General features: G+C 45.3%; 2 protein-coding genes across 2 annotated transcripts in view; both read left to right on the top strand.

Annotated features, from left to right (window-relative positions):
• The first annotated feature begins 1,471 nt into the window (after positions 1-1,471).
• LOC125904269 (uncharacterized) lies at positions 1,472-10,066 on the top strand. Its single transcript, XM_049601583.1, has 2 exons — positions 1,472-4,962; positions 8,210-10,066. The coding sequence occupies exon 1, from the start codon at positions 1,472-1,474 to the stop codon at positions 3,170-3,172; it is 1,701 nt and encodes a 566-aa protein (XP_049457540.1). The 3' UTR covers positions 3,173-4,962; positions 8,210-10,066.
• Positions 10,067-12,366: 2,300 nt separating this feature from the next.
• LOC125904303 (uncharacterized) overlaps positions 12,367-18,050 on the top strand; it is a 43,463-nt gene continuing 37,779 nt past the window's right edge. Inside the window, exon 1 of the mRNA XM_049601638.1 lies at positions 12,367-16,420. Within this exon, the coding sequence (XP_049457595.1) occupies positions 14,562-15,335 (774 nt within the window). The 5' untranslated portion in view covers positions 12,367-14,561 and the 3' untranslated portion in view covers positions 15,336-16,420. The remainder of the gene's footprint in view (positions 16,421-18,050) is intronic.

Here is an 18,050-nt window from a genome sequence, read left to right as displayed (position 1 = left end):
GGAATACGAACACATTTCTGGATAGAAAGAACTTATTACGATAGCAAGGGGGTTGAGCACGAGCAAAGTGAGCAAGAAATTAAACAAAAGCTTTGGCAAATCACTAAATTTGTAAATTTGAAAAGAGTAAAAGAATTATTTCCAGGTGCCCCGTGGGAAGCGATTTTGCGTAGCTTGTGGAATCCATTCTCATTACATTCACTGTTGCAGTACATGTGTGAAAACTATGACGGTGCGCCAGTAGCCTCACAGCCTCTGCAACAGATAAGAATACAAAACAGAACAGGAGAGATATATCATCCGCGGCTGCAGATCACTGTAGTGCCCAGAAAAGTTGAGTGGGAGACAGGAAAATTTAGGTGCATAGTTCAGGTTCCACAGGAGGACGGGTCACATAAATTAGAGTATAACCCAATTGGAGGAACACGATACAAAACTGCCATAACTGTAGGGAAGATAGTGGTGCTGATACGTACGACAGAGACAGACAGACAGACAGCCAGAAATCCCTAGAAATAGTGAGGCGAAGCAATGCTTCATGGGAGCCAAACAGGGTAAGATAGAGAAAGGGGTTTTAACCCCTGTAGAAATAGTGATAAGACAACACCCAACGCGAGCTAAAAGAATCCAACGGTGTGTGGCCAAGTGGCACAAGAGAACATCGGGAAGACATCGCTGGCCTCTGAATGGTACCTTTAACCTGGCATGCTGTGATGAGGTAGAATCAGAACTAAGACACATTGAGGCTCACGATACTAAGGCCAGTTACGCGTTGAAAAACAAGCGAGCAAAGGAAAGAGAGGTATTGGGGTGGTTCAAACAAGCAGGGACAAAAATAATGGTGCAGTTGGAGGAAAAAGGAAAAGAACAGACAGAAGAGCAGGTGACGCCCACAACCCCTACAGTGCCCACAGCACCGCCCCTACCCACACCACCACCGCTCCCATACCCACAAGAGCCTACACAGCCAATAATGGGACAATATCCATTGTTAGAAACCATAGAGCTGGGGGACCAAATGGGAGGGACGTTTACAGTAACCCTAAACAAGCACATTAAGAAGGAACCCAAACGGAGAAAAACATCAACTCCGAGAGCCCAGCTGCCGATGGAGAAGCCTCTCCTCTCAGACACAGAAAGTACTGATGGCTCGATAGCTGATGAGGAAGATGAAGAAGCTGAGGCCCCAGAGACAGACCAACGTCGACGAGCACCTCACAACAGGAGAGTTAGTGGTGGTGCCTGGACCGCAGATATGGAACTGACAGGACTTGTCAGCCAAGAGGAAGCTCCTCCCAGTGAAGAACAGGCCCCACCCACGAAATGACGTAAAGATCAGAGACACAGACAATTAAAGGTACAGGATGCCAAGCCCTACTATTCAAGCTGCTGTGATGTCTCTGCTGAAGAATTCAGACATCCACAAAAGGCGAAACAAGAGCGACTGCTGAGATGTCAGAGCGCCTCTGACATGGAAATATTACTGGAACAAGAGTTGGGACGCCTCAAAGAAGACTGGCTAAAGCAAAGGGCCGCCTCCAACCCACCACGTGGCACACTCAACAACGTGAGTACTATGCAGGTTGACAGAAGCAACCACAGTCCCAAGGAAGAGAGTGGGCGAGGGGACATGATACAGCAAATGCAAGACATGATTGCTAAAACTAATAAAAAATTGGACCACATGTCTCAGGAAATAGAGACCTTGGAAGAAGGACTTAGACAACCTCAAGGCCCAAGTAAAGAACAGAGAAGACCCAATGCCAAGCCCACGACAGAACACATTACTATACGACTCCAAGGCACAATGGAGAAAGACCAGTGGCAAACAGAAGACATGCAAGAGACAGACACAGACCCGGCACCACAAGAGACAGACACAGACCTGGCGCCACATAATATCTCAATGCACAGCAGCAGTCTGAGTCCAGAAGGAATGAAACTAAGAAATGGGAGAGTCATAAAAGTGCTCAAAATGGCTGAAGAGGAGATTGACGACAGTGTGGGGTCCAGCATATGCCCTACAATAACAAAGACCAGTGGCAGAAGACAATATGAACCTTGGCCATTTATGGACATGATAGGCCTGGCAGAACGCCTACCAATACTCACAGATGGTGCTGATAAATGGATACTGGCCCTGGAAGAGACTACAGCCGGCATACAGCTGGCGGTAGGGGACATCAAAGCCATCCTCATGTACGTGGCAGGAAAACAGAACACCAAAGAGATATTTGCAGACGCTGGACTGAGTGCAGCCTTTGGAACCAACATCAATGATGGAGTGGAATTTGGAGGCTATCGGTCTCGTGTGTGGGAACAACTAAGAAAACACTACCCAGCGAAAAGAGACCCATCCAAACTGGAAGGAGAAACCATGGGGGAGGATGAGTGTCCCTCGAAATCCCTGCACAATTTCCAAAAGAGATGGAAGGAGGAGACGGGAGAGGCATGGAACGCCAACAAGACCACTCAGAGCCTCTTTAAAATGATGGTAAAAAAGGCCATGCCTGAAGAGGTACAGCGGCGCCTAGAGGGTGTGGTAGGACTAATAAAGATGGAATGGCCATTGTTTACAGAGCACATCGTTCATCATGTGGAGCTCTATAAGAAAGACAAAAGGAAAAAGGAGGAAGATGATAAACAATTGGCTACCAAATTAACTCAGCTACAACTAGGGGAGTTGAGCAAACTGGTGAAAAAAGAGAAAGAAAAGGCCAAGGTTCAAGCCCCCATGGTGATGGCAACCCAAGCGGCCCCGCAGAACGGCCAGCCTCCAGCTCCTCCACAGCCAACCCTGACTGACTCTAACGCAACAGGTAAAGACACAGCTGTCAACGCCACACACCACCACCACTATTATCAGACACAGGCACCGAGAGGTAGTGGCGCTCAGCGACCCCCCAGAGGGCGGGGCCGAGGAGGAAACCGTGGATGGAGAGGGGGTAGAAACTACACACCAGGCAACCAGCAGGGCTATCAGGAACAATTCAATCAGCAATCAGGACCACCTCACATGGGTGCAACATACCCAGGAGCCAATCAGGCTCCGTCCGATGGTCTCTGTTGGGGGTGTGGACAGCCAGGCCACATACGAGCTCAATGCCCTAGCAACCCATGGGAAGGACCAGCACAGAACTGGCCTAACATGGAACAGCCACGTCCTTGGTAGGGATGCCCAGAGGAGCCTGAGGGGGAACTGATGTTACCAGCTATATCATTACAATCACATGATGAACCAATCATACCTGTTGTCATCCAGGACCGTGAATATCCTTTCATGGTGGACACTGGTGCTACATATTCATGCATTGGAAAAGAAGGCTCAAGGATCCCCCTGTCCGCATCATCGATAAAAACTATAGGCTTCTCTGGGAAATCACAAGTCATACCATTAACAGAGCCCGTTCCAATGCTCATTGCAGGCAAGGTCATTTGTGCTCCTTTGCTATATTCAGCCTTCACCCCAGTAAATTTGTTGGGAAGAGACATTTTATGTCCTTTAAAGGCTAAGATTATGTGCACCCAAGATGGACTGTATTTGGATTTCCCTGATGATCCCCCGCAGAACATGATGTCCCAGCTTCCCCAGACTACACCAGAAAAACAACAAGCCCTAGTCTATTGGCTTCAGTTGTCAACTGAAGAGTCACATCTCAAACAGAAATGGGCTGAATGGGAAACATGGGTTCGCATGCATTATGACATAGCACACACCCCCACTCTGCCGCTGCACTGCACGCTCATGTATGACAAAGATCAGACTCACGTAGATTACCAAGAATGCTGGGATACTGTAATCAACAAAAAACCATGTCTGGTCACAAGTGAGGACATATTTTTGGGGCCGGAGGGTGTAGCGGCAGCTATTCATCTTCCGGAAGAATTATCAGGATGGTTTCAGGTACCAAACTCCACACCACATATAACATTGTTGGTGGCAGGAAATTGTGAGTCTCATCATCTTGGTCCTATGGTCAGGCGTGCTCTGCAGGTGCAAGAGTGGACACCCACACAAAACAAATACATTCACATTTCTAAAGATAAGCAGTTCATCAGGATCTCACTTAAAGTAGGTGATGAGGCAGTAGCACACAAGGTAGCGGTAAATGTCACCACACCCACACAAATGGCAATTGCAGCAGAACATGAAGAAATGTTAAATCAAGTTCCTTTTCAATTGTGGACGGCCCACAAGACAGATGTAGGTTTAATAAAATCAGCTCAACCAGTTCACATTAAGTTAAAACCACATGTTAACTTACCATACCAAAAATAATATCCTCTCAAGCAGCATGCCATTGATGGTATCAGACCAACAATTAAGGGGTTGGTAGAAGCAGGGGTGTTGGTTGAGACTAGAAGTCCTTGCAATACGCCTAACTTCCCCATAAGGAAACCAAATTCAACAGACTAGTCTGAATGTATCAAGCACTGTGTTACAGTATGTAGATGATTTGCTCATTTGCAGTGCGACCAAAGAGCAATGTGAAAAAGACTCCATTGCTGTACTCACGGCCTTGGCAGAAGGAGGACACAAGGTCAGCAAAAACAAACTGCAATTCTGCCAGCAGTCAGTAGAGTACTTGGGGAGACAATTATCTGGGGACAAAAGGCTTATTGCACCCTCACAGCTGGAAGCAGTAATCCAGGCCCCTCAACCGTAAACGGTTGGCCAGATGCTGTCTTTTCTGGGTATGACAGGTTACAGCAGACCTTGGATTTGTGACTATGCTATAAAAACTGCTCCCCTCAGGACTCTGATTAGAGCAGCAGGACAAACAAACAATGCAGCACAGTTGCAGTGGACAGAGGAGGCGGAGGCAGCGTTCCAAGCCCTAAAGAGTGACATGCAATCTGCTCCCGTGTTGGGAACACCTAACTATGCTAAACCTTTTCACCTCTATGTTGCAGAAAAATCTGGGTTTGCTTGTGCTGTCCTGATGCAAGACACGCCCACAGGTAAACAACCACTAGCCTATTATAGCACCAAACTTGACAACATTGAGGCTGGTTTGCCACCCTGCTACCAGGGACTGGCAGCAGCTGCTTTTGCCTTCCAGAAAGCATCATCGCTGACCATGGGACATCCTGTGACGTTATACACCTCACATCAAATTCATGCGTTGTTAACAAGTCCGCGTTTTGTTTTAACGCAAGCCAGACGCACGGGCTATGAAGTTGTTTTGTCAGTCCCTGAGCTTAACATACAGCGTTGCACCATCGTTAATCCTGCAACAAAGCTGATGTTGCCCACAGAAGGTGCACCACACAATTGCATTCATGAAACAGACAACTTTATGCGCGCTGGGGAAGACTTATACAACCAACCAATTCCTGCAGATCTCACACTGTTCGTTGATGGCTCCTGTTTTCGCGACGGCACCGGCAGCCACGCAGGATATGGTATTGTTCAGCTCAATAACACTGATCAAAGCTTTGTGACATTGCAATCCTGTAGCCTCACTCAACCTTGCTCAGCTCAGCTCGCAGAGATAAAAGCCTTGACAGCAGCTTGTCAATTGGCAAAGGGAAAATCACTAAATGTTTACACAGACTCGGCATATGCCTATGGTGTATGCCATGTTCATGCCGACATCTGGAAACAAAGAGGGTTTCGCAGAGCAGACGGCACTCCGGTAACCCATGGAGCTGCCATTCTTGACCTTTTAGAAGCCATGTCACTTCCCAAAGCTCTAGCTGTAATCAAATGCCCAGCCCACCAAAAAACTGACACATTGATAGCAAGAGGTAATAACCTTGCAGATGAAGCGGCCAAACGAGCGGCAATAGGTGCAGTAATGGCACCTATACTTACCATACAAGACTGCGAGTCACTCACTTCCTTGCCCTCGCTTAAAATTGCCCAGGATAGGGTAGACGAAACTGAAAAACGTTTGTGGACAAAAAGGGGAGCTATAAAGAACATGCGACCAGGGCCGCTGCAGGGTGTATGGTTAGATGCTCATGGACATTTTGTACTACCAACTTTGCTGTTAAGACATGCAGTAATTTGGGCGCATGGTAGTGACCATTGCGCAAGGGGGGAGATATTAACCCTATGGGGTCTAGGGGGTAATTGGCCGTTTTTGACTACTTTTCATTTTACCTTTAAATTTCACCTTAAAAAACTATTTACCTTGCCTTGTTTGGTATCATTCTTTTCAGCACAACCTCACCTGTGTGCCTTTACAGTTATTTTTTCATTTTGACATACTGTATTAACACACTGGACCTAAAATCACACAAAAAAACATAAAATCCGAGTAGGAAAAAGTTAGAGTTTTTACTGTGAAAACCACAAACATGTCTAATGAACCATTTTTGTAACTTAGAATAAAAATATAAATTTTAAACTTCAAAAACATATGTCCTAATTTAGCAAACAACAATGTTATACATAACTATTTACATTAAAATGCAAGCAATGCCTCAGGCGTTTTTGAACAACTAGCCTACTTACAACATTCACATTACAACAATCAGATGCCACACAAATTATTTGTCAAAGGGGAAAATGCCAGCACTCACAAATGTCCTTTTGGTAAATTTAATAAACCAACTTGGGTGGCAGTACCAGAAACACAGACGTTTCGACAGAAAGTCTTCTTCTGTCGAAACGTCTGTGTTTGTCGCTGTTTTTGGTCGTGCACCTTTCTAGGGATTTATTTTTAGAGTGCTTGCTTTTCTCCTACGTGTTTTTACACAAATTATTTGTGCCACTCTGAAAAACAGTTCTTGTCCACCACAACACACTACAGGAGGAGGACACAACAGGAGGACAACAGGAGGAGTGACACACACTGTGTGGCTCTGCTGCCTGAGCAAACGGAGATCCGGACCTGGTGGGCGTGCCCTGCCACACCGTCCGCTCCTCTGTGCGGACCTCCGAGTACCACTCAACGCGGTCGTCGGAGACTCATTTTCCTCTCTCCTCTTCCAAAACACACTACACCACACACTAACTATACACTCCAAACACGCTAAACGTCACAAATCCCAACTCTATCTGCGATCGCGATCGCTGTCTCTCTCTCGCTGCAGTCTCTCTCACTGCCGTCACTCCCACAACTTCCCCCTCTCCCCCAGCAACAAATGATGTGTGTTGCCATACAATTTTGTAATTGGTTTACGTGGTGCATTTTTCAACCAATAGGAAAGGGGGTGTCGTTTTGTTTTTTTTTTTGTTTTTTGCTGTTGCCTTCAGCACTCTCGTCAGGCCGAACGGCCCGTTTTTACCGTTTCTTCCTGCATCAAACACGGATCAAACGTGACAAGAATATTCAGGAAAATCATGGCGTTTATTATTTATCATAAGTCCGGTTTTATATGGCCTATCAAGACGATTTAAAAAGTGGTACAAAGTTTGAAGTTTGCACTTTCCACACAAAATGAAACAGACTCAGCGAGGCTGCGTGTTGCTGCTACGTCGTCTCAAATCGGTCACGTGATTTTGACGCGCCGGCGCGGTTCTGGACCACAGAGGGTTAAGGAAACTACAAGCAGTATGGTGGTCACCATTTATGGCAGCTACAGTGGATAGGGTATTAAATGAATGTGACATCTGTGCACAACACAACATCAGGAAAGATTTTTCAGCTCCATTGGCACACATACCACCCCCAGACGGTCCTTTTAGACATATCATGCTAGACTACATAGACATGGGACCACAGTCAAGAGTTAGGGGAATGAGGTACGTTTTGGTGGTCATATGTAGATTTAGCAGATGGGTGGAGGCAAAAGCTACAGCAAAATCAGACCACAGGACAGTTGCAAAATTCTTGTGCCAAGAAGTCTTCCCAAGATTTAGAATGCCAGATACTATATCATCAGATAACGGCAGCCATTTTGTGTCTAACGTCATACAAGAGACATTGAAGCAACTAGGGATCAAACAAAAATTTGGCTGCATGTATCATCCCCAATCACAGGGAGCTGTAGAAAGGGCAAATGGTATTTTGAAAACCAAAATAGCCAAAATAGTAGCAGATAGTGGAAACAAACTTAATTGGGTGGATGCTTTACCACTTGCACTAATGTCTATGCGTTCACAAGCCAGCCGAGTCATGCATCTAACACCGCATGAAATGCTTACAGGCCAGCCCATGCCGCTACCTTACTTAAGAGGTCCCTATGAGGGACCGTCCCTGGAACAGTTACAAGGTGAGATGTTTGATTATTTACGATGTCTGACTCGCATCCACAGGGCAGTGTTCCAGCAGGTGAAAGGGGCCACAGCAGACAGAGGGGTCGACATCCCGGCAGACCTCCAGAGAATTGTTCCTGGAGAATTGGTGTACGTTAAGGTGTTCAAAAGAAAGTGGGACCAGCCACGAAGGGAAGGTCCATACAAGGTGATACTTGCCACACCAACTGCCTTGAAAGTTGAAGGTAAGGATGTTTGGTTCCATCTTAACCACTGCTGCAGAGCTAACCCACAAGGCCCAGCAAGACCCATACCCTGGCCTAGAACCAGGCAGAGAGCAGCCTCTTCAGAAAGTGATCAACCAGAAGGGGATGGCGACGCCTCCCCACAGGAACAGGGGACAAGGAGGTCAGCACGCGTTGCACGAAGACGCAGGGCAGAGGCAACCCAGGGTGATGGCAGCAGTCCAGCCCAGAGTGAGAGCAGCGGGTCACTACAGGAGAGGGTATCAACAGTGGCAGAGAGCTCATCAGAGAGGAGCTCCTCAACCGCCAGGACTGGCAGCCAATCTCAATCACATGAGTCACCATCTGCTAGAGATAGGGAAGATCATGAGAGGACAAGTGCAGAGAGAGAGGTGGCTGCAGAGGCAGAAGGACAGGAGGGAGAGGGAACAGAGGCAGAGAGAGAAGAAGGAGAAGAAAGCCTCAGCTCAGAATCAGGCGAAAGTAGAGCAGCAGACACAGGTTCAGACTCAGGTTCAGACTCGGGCTCCAACTCAAACTCAAGAGACACAGACACAAGGGGATCAGATCCAGGAGAAGGAACAGCCCCCCGGTAAGCGGGAGGGCTTGAATAGCAGAAAAGGAGGAGCTAATGTGGGAGTGATAGGTGTAGTGCTACTAACCCTATTGCTCATCCTAAGAGTGAGGCAGAGTGCAGGAGTAGAACTGGGCAATCAACATCAGATGCAGATGAGTGAGTGCTTGGTGGCCTTAGGAACCATAGCTGCGAAACAAGGACAGATACCACATAGGGAGATGATACAACTAACCTACTACAAATCACATGCTTATGACGACATCTTGGTGGAGGGTCCAGGAAATATCAGGTTGCATGGTCAAGCTGTAAGTTCACACTGCACTGCAGAGGGAAGGGTGACAGCAGGAGTTGTGTGTGACACGAGAGGCTGCACTGATACAGACACAGGACACAGTGTATCCACTAAAATAGCTCACCAGTGGCTTCAATTGAAACCACCATCCCAGAGAAAGCCAAGAGATGTGGTGATGCAGAGGGTAGAACTAATTAGAACCACCACTTGGAAGTATAACCTTTTTTACCAATGGCTAGAATACTCCGCCAAACCTGTATAGCATAATAATATATAGTATAATATTACGTGTATAGCATGCCATAGAAGGAAGGGTCTACCAGGGGTCAGACCACTCCCAAACATAGATAAATGCTGGGAACATAAGACGTGCTTTACTGCCTGTGTTATGTGGATGGCAGCGGGACGAACAAGGTGGTCCAACACGACTGCAATCTGTCCTGGAACCTTTAACAATGCCACTGATCAGTTCCAGCAGGAATTCCACATGCCCCCAGTAGTAAATTTGGCACCGGATCTTGTATTCCCATTTTGTGTAGCACGGGGAAATGATATAGAACAGTGGTTGAATAATGCCACCGCTACTAATTCTTCCCAGGAAGCAGAAAGGTTGATCCAATGTAGGTATGAGGAGATTATAGGAAATGTAACCTCGTCAGCGGGTACGACACAGCTTACAGGGGTACAGAAGGTGTGCAACACGACCCTTGAAGCTAAAATTCAGTGTCACCAGGTGGTAAATGGTGGGAATGATTCGTATGTGATGGGACGTCATTATAATGATACCACTTGGATTTTAACATCCGATTTAACTAATGGTACAACACCACTGGCAGACATATTTTGGATGTGTGAAGAAGATCTACAGGTAAAGGTTGTGCTGCCGGCAAATTGGACAGGAATCTGTACCCCACTAATGATATAAATTTTTTAATAGATCACAAGGAGTCTCTGGTTTGTCCCATCACACAGTTGTTAAATATATCTATTAGGCACTCTGCTGTCCTGACCAATTGGAAGGTGAGCGTGGTAACTCCAATCTTTAAATCAGGGAGTAAATCTGAATTAAACAACTACAGACCAATCAGTATTCTTCCGGTCTTATCTAAAATAATAGAAAAATGGGTAGCTACAAAGCTAATAGAACATCTCAATAAGGGTCCTACAACATTACACCCGATGCAGTTTGGATTCCGGGCTCATCATTCCACAGAATCGGCTATGACTATGTTTATGGAAAGAACTAAGTGCCTTCTAGATAGGAACGGCTGTGTGGGAGCTGTTTTTTTGGACCTCAAAAGGGCATTTGACACTGTTGACCACCAGTTACTGCTAACCAAGCTATCTAAATTCAATTTCTCTGCACAGGCCCTTGATTGGTTTGGATCCTATCTTGCAGATAGAAAGCAGTGTGTGTTGGTCGATGGTGTCAGGTCCCCTTGCCTGGATTGCCCAGTAGGGGTCCCTCAAGGGTCAGTACTTGGTCCTTTATTGTTCTCCATGTACAGTACAGGCCAAAAGTTTGGACACACCTTCTCATTCAATGTGTTTTCTTTATTTTCATGACTATTTACATTGTAGATTCTCACTGAAGGCATCAAAACTATGAATGAACACATGTGGAGTTATGTACTTAACAAAAAAAGGTGAAGTAACTGAAAACACGTTTTATATTCTAGTTTCTTCAAAATAGCCACCCTTTGCTCTGATTACTGCTTTGCACACTCTTGGCATTCTCTCCATGAGCTTCAAGAGGTAGTCACCTGAAATGGTTTTCCAACAGTCTTGAAGGAGTTCCCAGAGGTGTTTAGCACTTGTTGGCCCCTTTGCCTTCACTCTGCGGTCCAGCTCACCCCAAACTATCTCGATTGGGTTCAGGTCCGGTGACTGTGGAGGCCAGGTCATCTGCCGCAGCACTCCATCACTCTCCTTCTTGGTCAAATAGCCCTTACACAGCCTGGAGGTGTGTTTGGGGTCATTGTCCTGTTGAAAAATAAATGATCGTCCAACTAAACGCAAACCGGATGGGATGGCATGTCGCTGCAGGATGCTGTGGTAGCCATGCTGGTTCAGTGTGCCTTCAATTTTGAATAAATCCCCAACAGTGTCACCAGCAAAACACCCCCACACCATCACACCTCCTCCTCCATGCTTCACAGTGGGAACCAGGCATGTGGAATCCATCTGTTCACCTTTTCTGCGTCTCACAAAGGTTGGAACCAAAGATCTCAAATTTGGACTCATCAGACCAAAGCACAGATTTCCACTGGTCTAATGTCCATTCCTTGTGTTTCTTGGCCCAAACAAATCTCTTCTGCTTGTTGCCTCTCCTTAGCAGTGGTTTCCTAGCAGCTATTTGACCATGAAGGCCTGATTCGCGCAGTCTCCTCTTAACAGTTGTTCTAGAGATGGGTCTGCTGCTAGAACTCTGTGTGGCATTCATCTGCTCTCTGATCTGAGCTGCTGTTAACTTGGGATTTCTGAGGCTGGTGACTCGGATGAACTTATCCTCAGAAGCAGAGGTGACTCTTGGTCTTCCTTTCCTGGGTCGGTCCTCATGTGTGCCAGTTTCGTTGTAGCGCTTGATGGTTTTTGCGACTCCACTTGGGGACACATTTAAAGTTTTTGCAATTTTCCGGACTGACTGACCTTCATTTCTTAAAGTAATGATGGCCACTCGTTTTTCCTTAGTTAGCTGATTGGTTCTTGCCATAATATGAATTTTAACAGTTGTCCAAAAGGGCTGTTGGCTGTGTATTAACCTGACTTCTGCACAACACAACTGATGGTCCCAACCCCATTGATAAAGCAAGAAATTCCACTAATTAACCCTGATAAGGCACACCTGTGAAGTGGAAACCATTTCAGGTGACTACCTCTTGAAGCTCATCGAGAGAATGCCAAGAGCGTGCAAAACAGTAATCAGAGCAAAGGGTGGCTATTTTGAAGAAACTAGAATATAAAACATGTTTTCAGTTATTTCACCTTTTTTTGTTAAGTACATAACTCCACGTGTTCATTCATAGTTTTGATGCCTTCATTGAGAATCTACAATGTAAATAGTCATGAAAATAAAGAAAACGCATTGAATGAGAAGGTGTGTCCAAACTTTTGGCCTGTACTGTATATTAATGATTTTTTTGATGTCTGTGAAGGTGTCCATGCCCAGCTCTACGCAGATGACGCGGTTATTTTTACCGCAGCAAAAAGCACAACAGAGGCGGCTCAGAGTCTCACAATAGCAATGGGTAAAGTCCAAGACTGGCTCACTAAATCATGTCTTTCCTTAAACGTCAAAAAAAGTGTCTGTATGTATTTTGCAAAACAGCAACCAAAAATTACTCGATCTGGTGTGTTTCTGGGAGGAGAGGAGCTCTCGTTGGTAAACGAGTTTAGATATCTTGGAGTCATCCTGGACTCGACACTCTCATTCAGGAAACACATTAAAAAGGTGTCTAATTCGGTTAAACACAACCTGGCAAACTTCAGACAAATAAGAAACTCATTAACTAATACTGCAGCTCTGATGTTTTTACACTGCATGATCTTCTCACACATTGACTACTGTTTCACTAGCTGGGCATTGGCATGTTCAACAGCACTCAAACCAATAGAATCCCTTTATAAAAAAGCTTTAAAGACACTGGACAAAAAACCTTACTCGTATCACATCTGTATTATCCTCAAAAAGTATAGTTTTCTAAGTTTTGATAGCTTCAAGGTTTTTAAATTTGCCTGCGCTATGTACAAAACTCGTCACGGTCTTGCTCCTCCACCTCTGAAAGAATTTATAAAAAACAGGACTGTCAGGGGCATGAACACCAGGGCCTGCGACAGAGGAGACGTTGAGATCCCTCACAGACGCACCACATTTGGCAGAAATGTGTTGTCTGTCCTAGGGGGGGACATTTGGAACAGTCTTCCCTCCACAATAAGGGAATGTCCTACATTTTATGCTTTTAAAGGAAAGCTCAAAGACTGCTTAAAGAATAACCAGAAGTGTGTCCATTAAGTAGATCTCGTTAAGTCGGACTGTATTGACGTGTGTTTGGCAATGTAAATTCGAAATGTGTATTTTGTAATTGTATTATTGTGTTATGTGTACTTCCATGTTTTTACACTTGGCAATTAACATTCTGCCCAGGGACTGCAGTTGAAAATTAGCTAATCAGCTATAAACTGGCACATTTACAACAGGCCAACTTGCAATGCTGACTGTAAATAGCAGCTCAAGCAACACTACTAACGGTCGGACTCGTAGATCAACTAACACTCCCACGCACTCTTGGCAGGAGGATGCTAGTGTGTACATTACATGGGACCAGATGCCACAAGGGATCCCTACAGAACACCAAGCCATATCAGATGGGTGGATAGCGTCAGGCAGAGCACTGGGCTCCTGGCCACTCTGGGGAGCTGCAGCCAATGCTCAGTATACAGCTTGTAATAGCCATTGGGTAAATTATTTATGGTATAATCAGCAACGATTTGTGAATTGGACGATAGAAGCCTTACAAGGTGTGAGTGAGCAATTGCATGCCACATCCTTAATGGCAGTGCAGAACAGGCTCATTATCGAGACTATGCTTGCTGAAGATCAAGGGGTCTGTGATGTAATAGGGGAACATTGTTGTACTGTCATTCCTATGCACACGGGAGAAGAAGGCAATTTGACCCGCGCCTTACAGAATATACGCACCTTAAGGGACCAACATGTGCAGCACTCTAATTAGAACACTAAGATCCCTTCACTTTGGGATTGGTTATCAACATTATCCCCAGGAAAGATCTTATACACGATTGGAATGTTATTGGGACTTGTTGTTTTGGCTCTTTGTGTAATAGCCTGTTGTATCCTCCCTTTAGTGCAACTCCTTATCAAAAGAGCGATGGCAAGCGTCGCAGGACAATTTATTATAATAGATCATGGTTCTCGTCCCAAGACAATCACAGAATTATATGAAAACATGAGTGGCCCTGGAGGAAAAGACTTTAAAGATTTCAACCAAAGCACAGGGCCGAATGAGGGGAATCAGTATGAAATAATGATGCCAAACAATACACTGGGTCAGGATGATTGGAAATGGAGGTCAGTTGAGGAAGAATATGTGGAAATAATGTAGGACGCGGAGGTCCTGCTGTCACCAATCCTACTAACAACTTAGCCACTAAATGTAGTAAATTTGCTTGCATGGCTTATGTACACAATTTAATGCTGAAGGGACAGACACAGCACTAACAGGAAAGGGATAGCATACTAAAAGTGTCCTTTACAAACTTTCGAGATAGATATAAACCATGGCTGAGCCTTGGAGAACCCCACATCCATACCAACAGAACCCAGAGGACCAGCCAATGTTCCAGTATCAACAGCAGGTGCCAGGCGTGATGGGACCTCCTCGTCCTCCTCCACCACCATACCCCGTGGGCAGTCGCCAGGTGTCCTCTTGCAACCCCAATGAAGATGTCCAGATGGGCGGACGACGCAGCTCCAACCCCTACACGATGGCGCCGGCGCAGGTCTACACTGCAGTCTTGGGCAATCCACCACCAGCACACACCCTTCATTCACTGCTGTTATCACCAACAGCCCCCTGCCGTGCTGACGACCCCCCAGGAGTCTCCCATCCAGCAATGGACACCTCCACCAGGGGAGGTCAGGCCTCAGTTGACCCCATCCCAGAAAACCCCACTCCACAATATCCCCCGTTCCAGAATGTAAAGAGAGACATGGAAGATCAAGGGCCTACCACCTCACAGGATCGTGAAATAGAAAACACACTACGTTCACAGCTTCACTCTGTTGCCCAAGGACCTTACCGCATGCTGGTACGCAGTCTCCCCCTCCCCCTGCGTGAGAAAGTGCGCAAAATCCGCCGTGACATCTATGCAATCAGGAAGGGTGAGAATCATGCGCTGAGCCGACAACATCACCAACGCGCCACCAGCGAGCTGCTGCAGTTGCGCACCCAACTCAAAGAAATGACTGAGTTCAGAGACACTCTCCTGGCCGAGATCTCTGTGCTGAGAGGGCAGCTGGCGACCCAGCAATTTCTAAGCCATAAGAACTGAAATGGACATAACAAAGTGACAATGAAACCTATGTATGATGATGTCATAATGCTTATTGACACGTGATTTGGGTGCAAATCAATGAGCTGTGATGTATGCCTACTCCTTAATACGAAAACACATGATGTATGTTAGTCATTAATGAAGAGATGTGTGACAAAATGATGATTGATGAAATCTGATTTATGAGTTAGAACTATTGCTAAATATGTGGTAATAGTTAATCTTAATCAAGAGTTATGGGACTATGAAGTCCCAAAGGGGGGAATATATATTTTTCTCTCCCCTTCTTGATTCAAATAGTTATGGGACTGTGTAGCCCCAAAGGGGGGAATGTAGTGTAAAAGTTTGTGCTCAATGAATCAAGTAACAAGGTTAAGGTACCTAAGTTGACTGGGGAACAGAAAGTCTATATGATGAAACACATACTCAACTGTTGTAGCACACACACACACACACACTCACATATTGTACTCTTGAGGTTTTATCTTGCACGAAACTAGGAGCACTGTGGACTGTGTAGAAAGTCCCCAGAATTCACATATTTTTTAAAAATAGAGTGAAAATGGAACCAGATCTAAGGGAAGGAAATTTGGGAAATTCCAGGCTGCATTACACCATTAAAAATGGGCCCAATCAGAATTAGACACAAAGAAAAGTTCTCCACCAATAGGATTGGTCCTGGGTGGGAAGGATTAGCAAAAAGAGGTGGAGACTCATTTGAATCTCCACCAGCATATAAGCTAGGGCTCCGAAAACAGATTTTTAGTCACGCTCCGGGGTTTGACTCACGAAGTTGTATGTGTTAAAGCCTGTTGACACATTAAACTTGATTGCATCGGACTTTGCCTGTTTCCAGTGATTCTTTAAGTGTTTGCAGCTGAGCCTAAGATACCAAATCGACATTTGAGGACAACTGACAAAGACAAGAGGTTCAAGGTCGGGAGCCTACAGGCCCACTTCCAGGCACCGATTCTTTGACACTTCAGTCTCTGTACTTGTTTTATTAGATCTTAGTGCGGCGTTTGACACAATTGACCATCAAATTCTACTGCAGAGACTGGATCACTTAATTGGCCTAAAAGGTTCTGCACTAAGCTGGTTTAAATCTTATTTATCTGATCGTTTTCAGTTTGTTCACGTTCATAATGAATCGTCCTTACGTACCAAAGTTTGTTTTGGAGTTCCGCAAGGCTCTGTGCTCGGACCAATCCTATTTACTCTATATATGCTTCCTTTAGGTAACATCATTAGAAATCACTCTATAAATTTCCATTGTTATGCGGATGATACTCAGTTGTATTTATCGATGAAGCCAGAAGAAAGTAATCAATTAACTAAACTCCATAACTGCCTTAAGGACATAAAAACTTGGATGAGCACCAATTTCCTGAAGTTAAATTCAGACAAAACTGAAGTTATTGTTCTTGGCCCCAAACAACTCAGAGACTCTTTATCTGATGACATAGTTTCTCTTGATGGCATTGCTCTGGCCTCTAGCACTACCGTAAGAAACCTCGGAGTAATATTTGATCAAGATTTGTCTTTTAATTCTCATTTAAAACAAACCTCACGGACTGCATTTTTTCATCTGCGTAATATTGCGAAAATTAGGCCTATACTGACCCGAAAAGATGCAGAAAAATTGGTCCATGCTTTTGTTACCTCTAGGCTGGATTACTGTAACTCTCTGTTATCAGGTAGCTCTAGTAAGTCCTTAAAAACTCTCCAACTAATTCAGAATGCAGCAGCACGTGTACTAACAGGAACTAAGAAAGAAGATCATATTTCTCCTGTTTTAGCTTCTCTGCACTGGCTCCCTGTAAAATCCAGAATTGAATTTAAAATCCTACTGTTAACTTATAAAGCTCTAAATGGTCAAGCTCCGTCATATCTTAGAGAGCTCATAGTGCCTTATTATTCCACCAGAACACTGCGCTCTGAGAATGCAGGGTTACTCGTGGTCCCTAAAGTCTCCAAAAGTAGATCAGGAGCCAGAGCCTTTAGCTATCAGGCTCCTCTCCTGTGGAATCATCTTCCTGTTACGGTCCGGGAGGCAGACACCGTCTCCATATTTAAGACTAGACTTAAGACTTTCCTCTTAAAGCTTAAGCTTAAAGCTTATAGTTAGGGCTGGCTCAGGCTTGCCCTGTACCAGCCCCTAGTTAGGCTGACTTAGGCCTAGTCTGCCGGAGGACCCCCCTATTATACACCAGGCACCTTCTCTTCTTCTTCTTCTCTCTCTCTCTCTCTCTCTCTCTCTCTGGTATTCTATTACTGCATCTTGCTAACTCGGCCATTCTGGATGTCACTAACTCGGCTTCTTCTCCGGAGCCTTTGTGCTCCACTGTCTCTCAGATTAACTCATATCGCAGCGGTGCCTGGACAGCGTGATGTGTGTGGTTGTGCTGCTGCCGTGGTCCTGCCAGATGCCTCCTGCTGCTGCTGCCATCATTAGTCATTAGTCATACTTCTATTGTTATTATACACGACTATTGTCACACATGTATACTGCCAGATATTAATACATACTTTCAACATATTGTACCACAGTAGCCAGAACTATAACTATCATATTATTACTTTCAATAATGTTGTTGTAAGCTACTGTCATTACCTGCATCTCTCTCTCTCTCTCTCTCTCTCTCTCTGTCTCATTGTGTCATATGGATTACTGTGCGCAGACTAACATGTTGCAGATGATTATGGATGTCC

The sequence above is a fragment of the Epinephelus fuscoguttatus genome, linkage group LG17 (assembly GCF_011397635.1).
Source record: "Epinephelus fuscoguttatus linkage group LG17, E.fuscoguttatus.final_Chr_v1".
Taxonomy (NCBI): Eukaryota; Metazoa; Chordata; class Actinopteri; order Perciformes; family Serranidae; genus Epinephelus; species Epinephelus fuscoguttatus.
The sequence above is the reverse complement of the archived record's forward strand: the minus strand, read 5'-3'. Positions and strand labels throughout refer to the sequence as shown.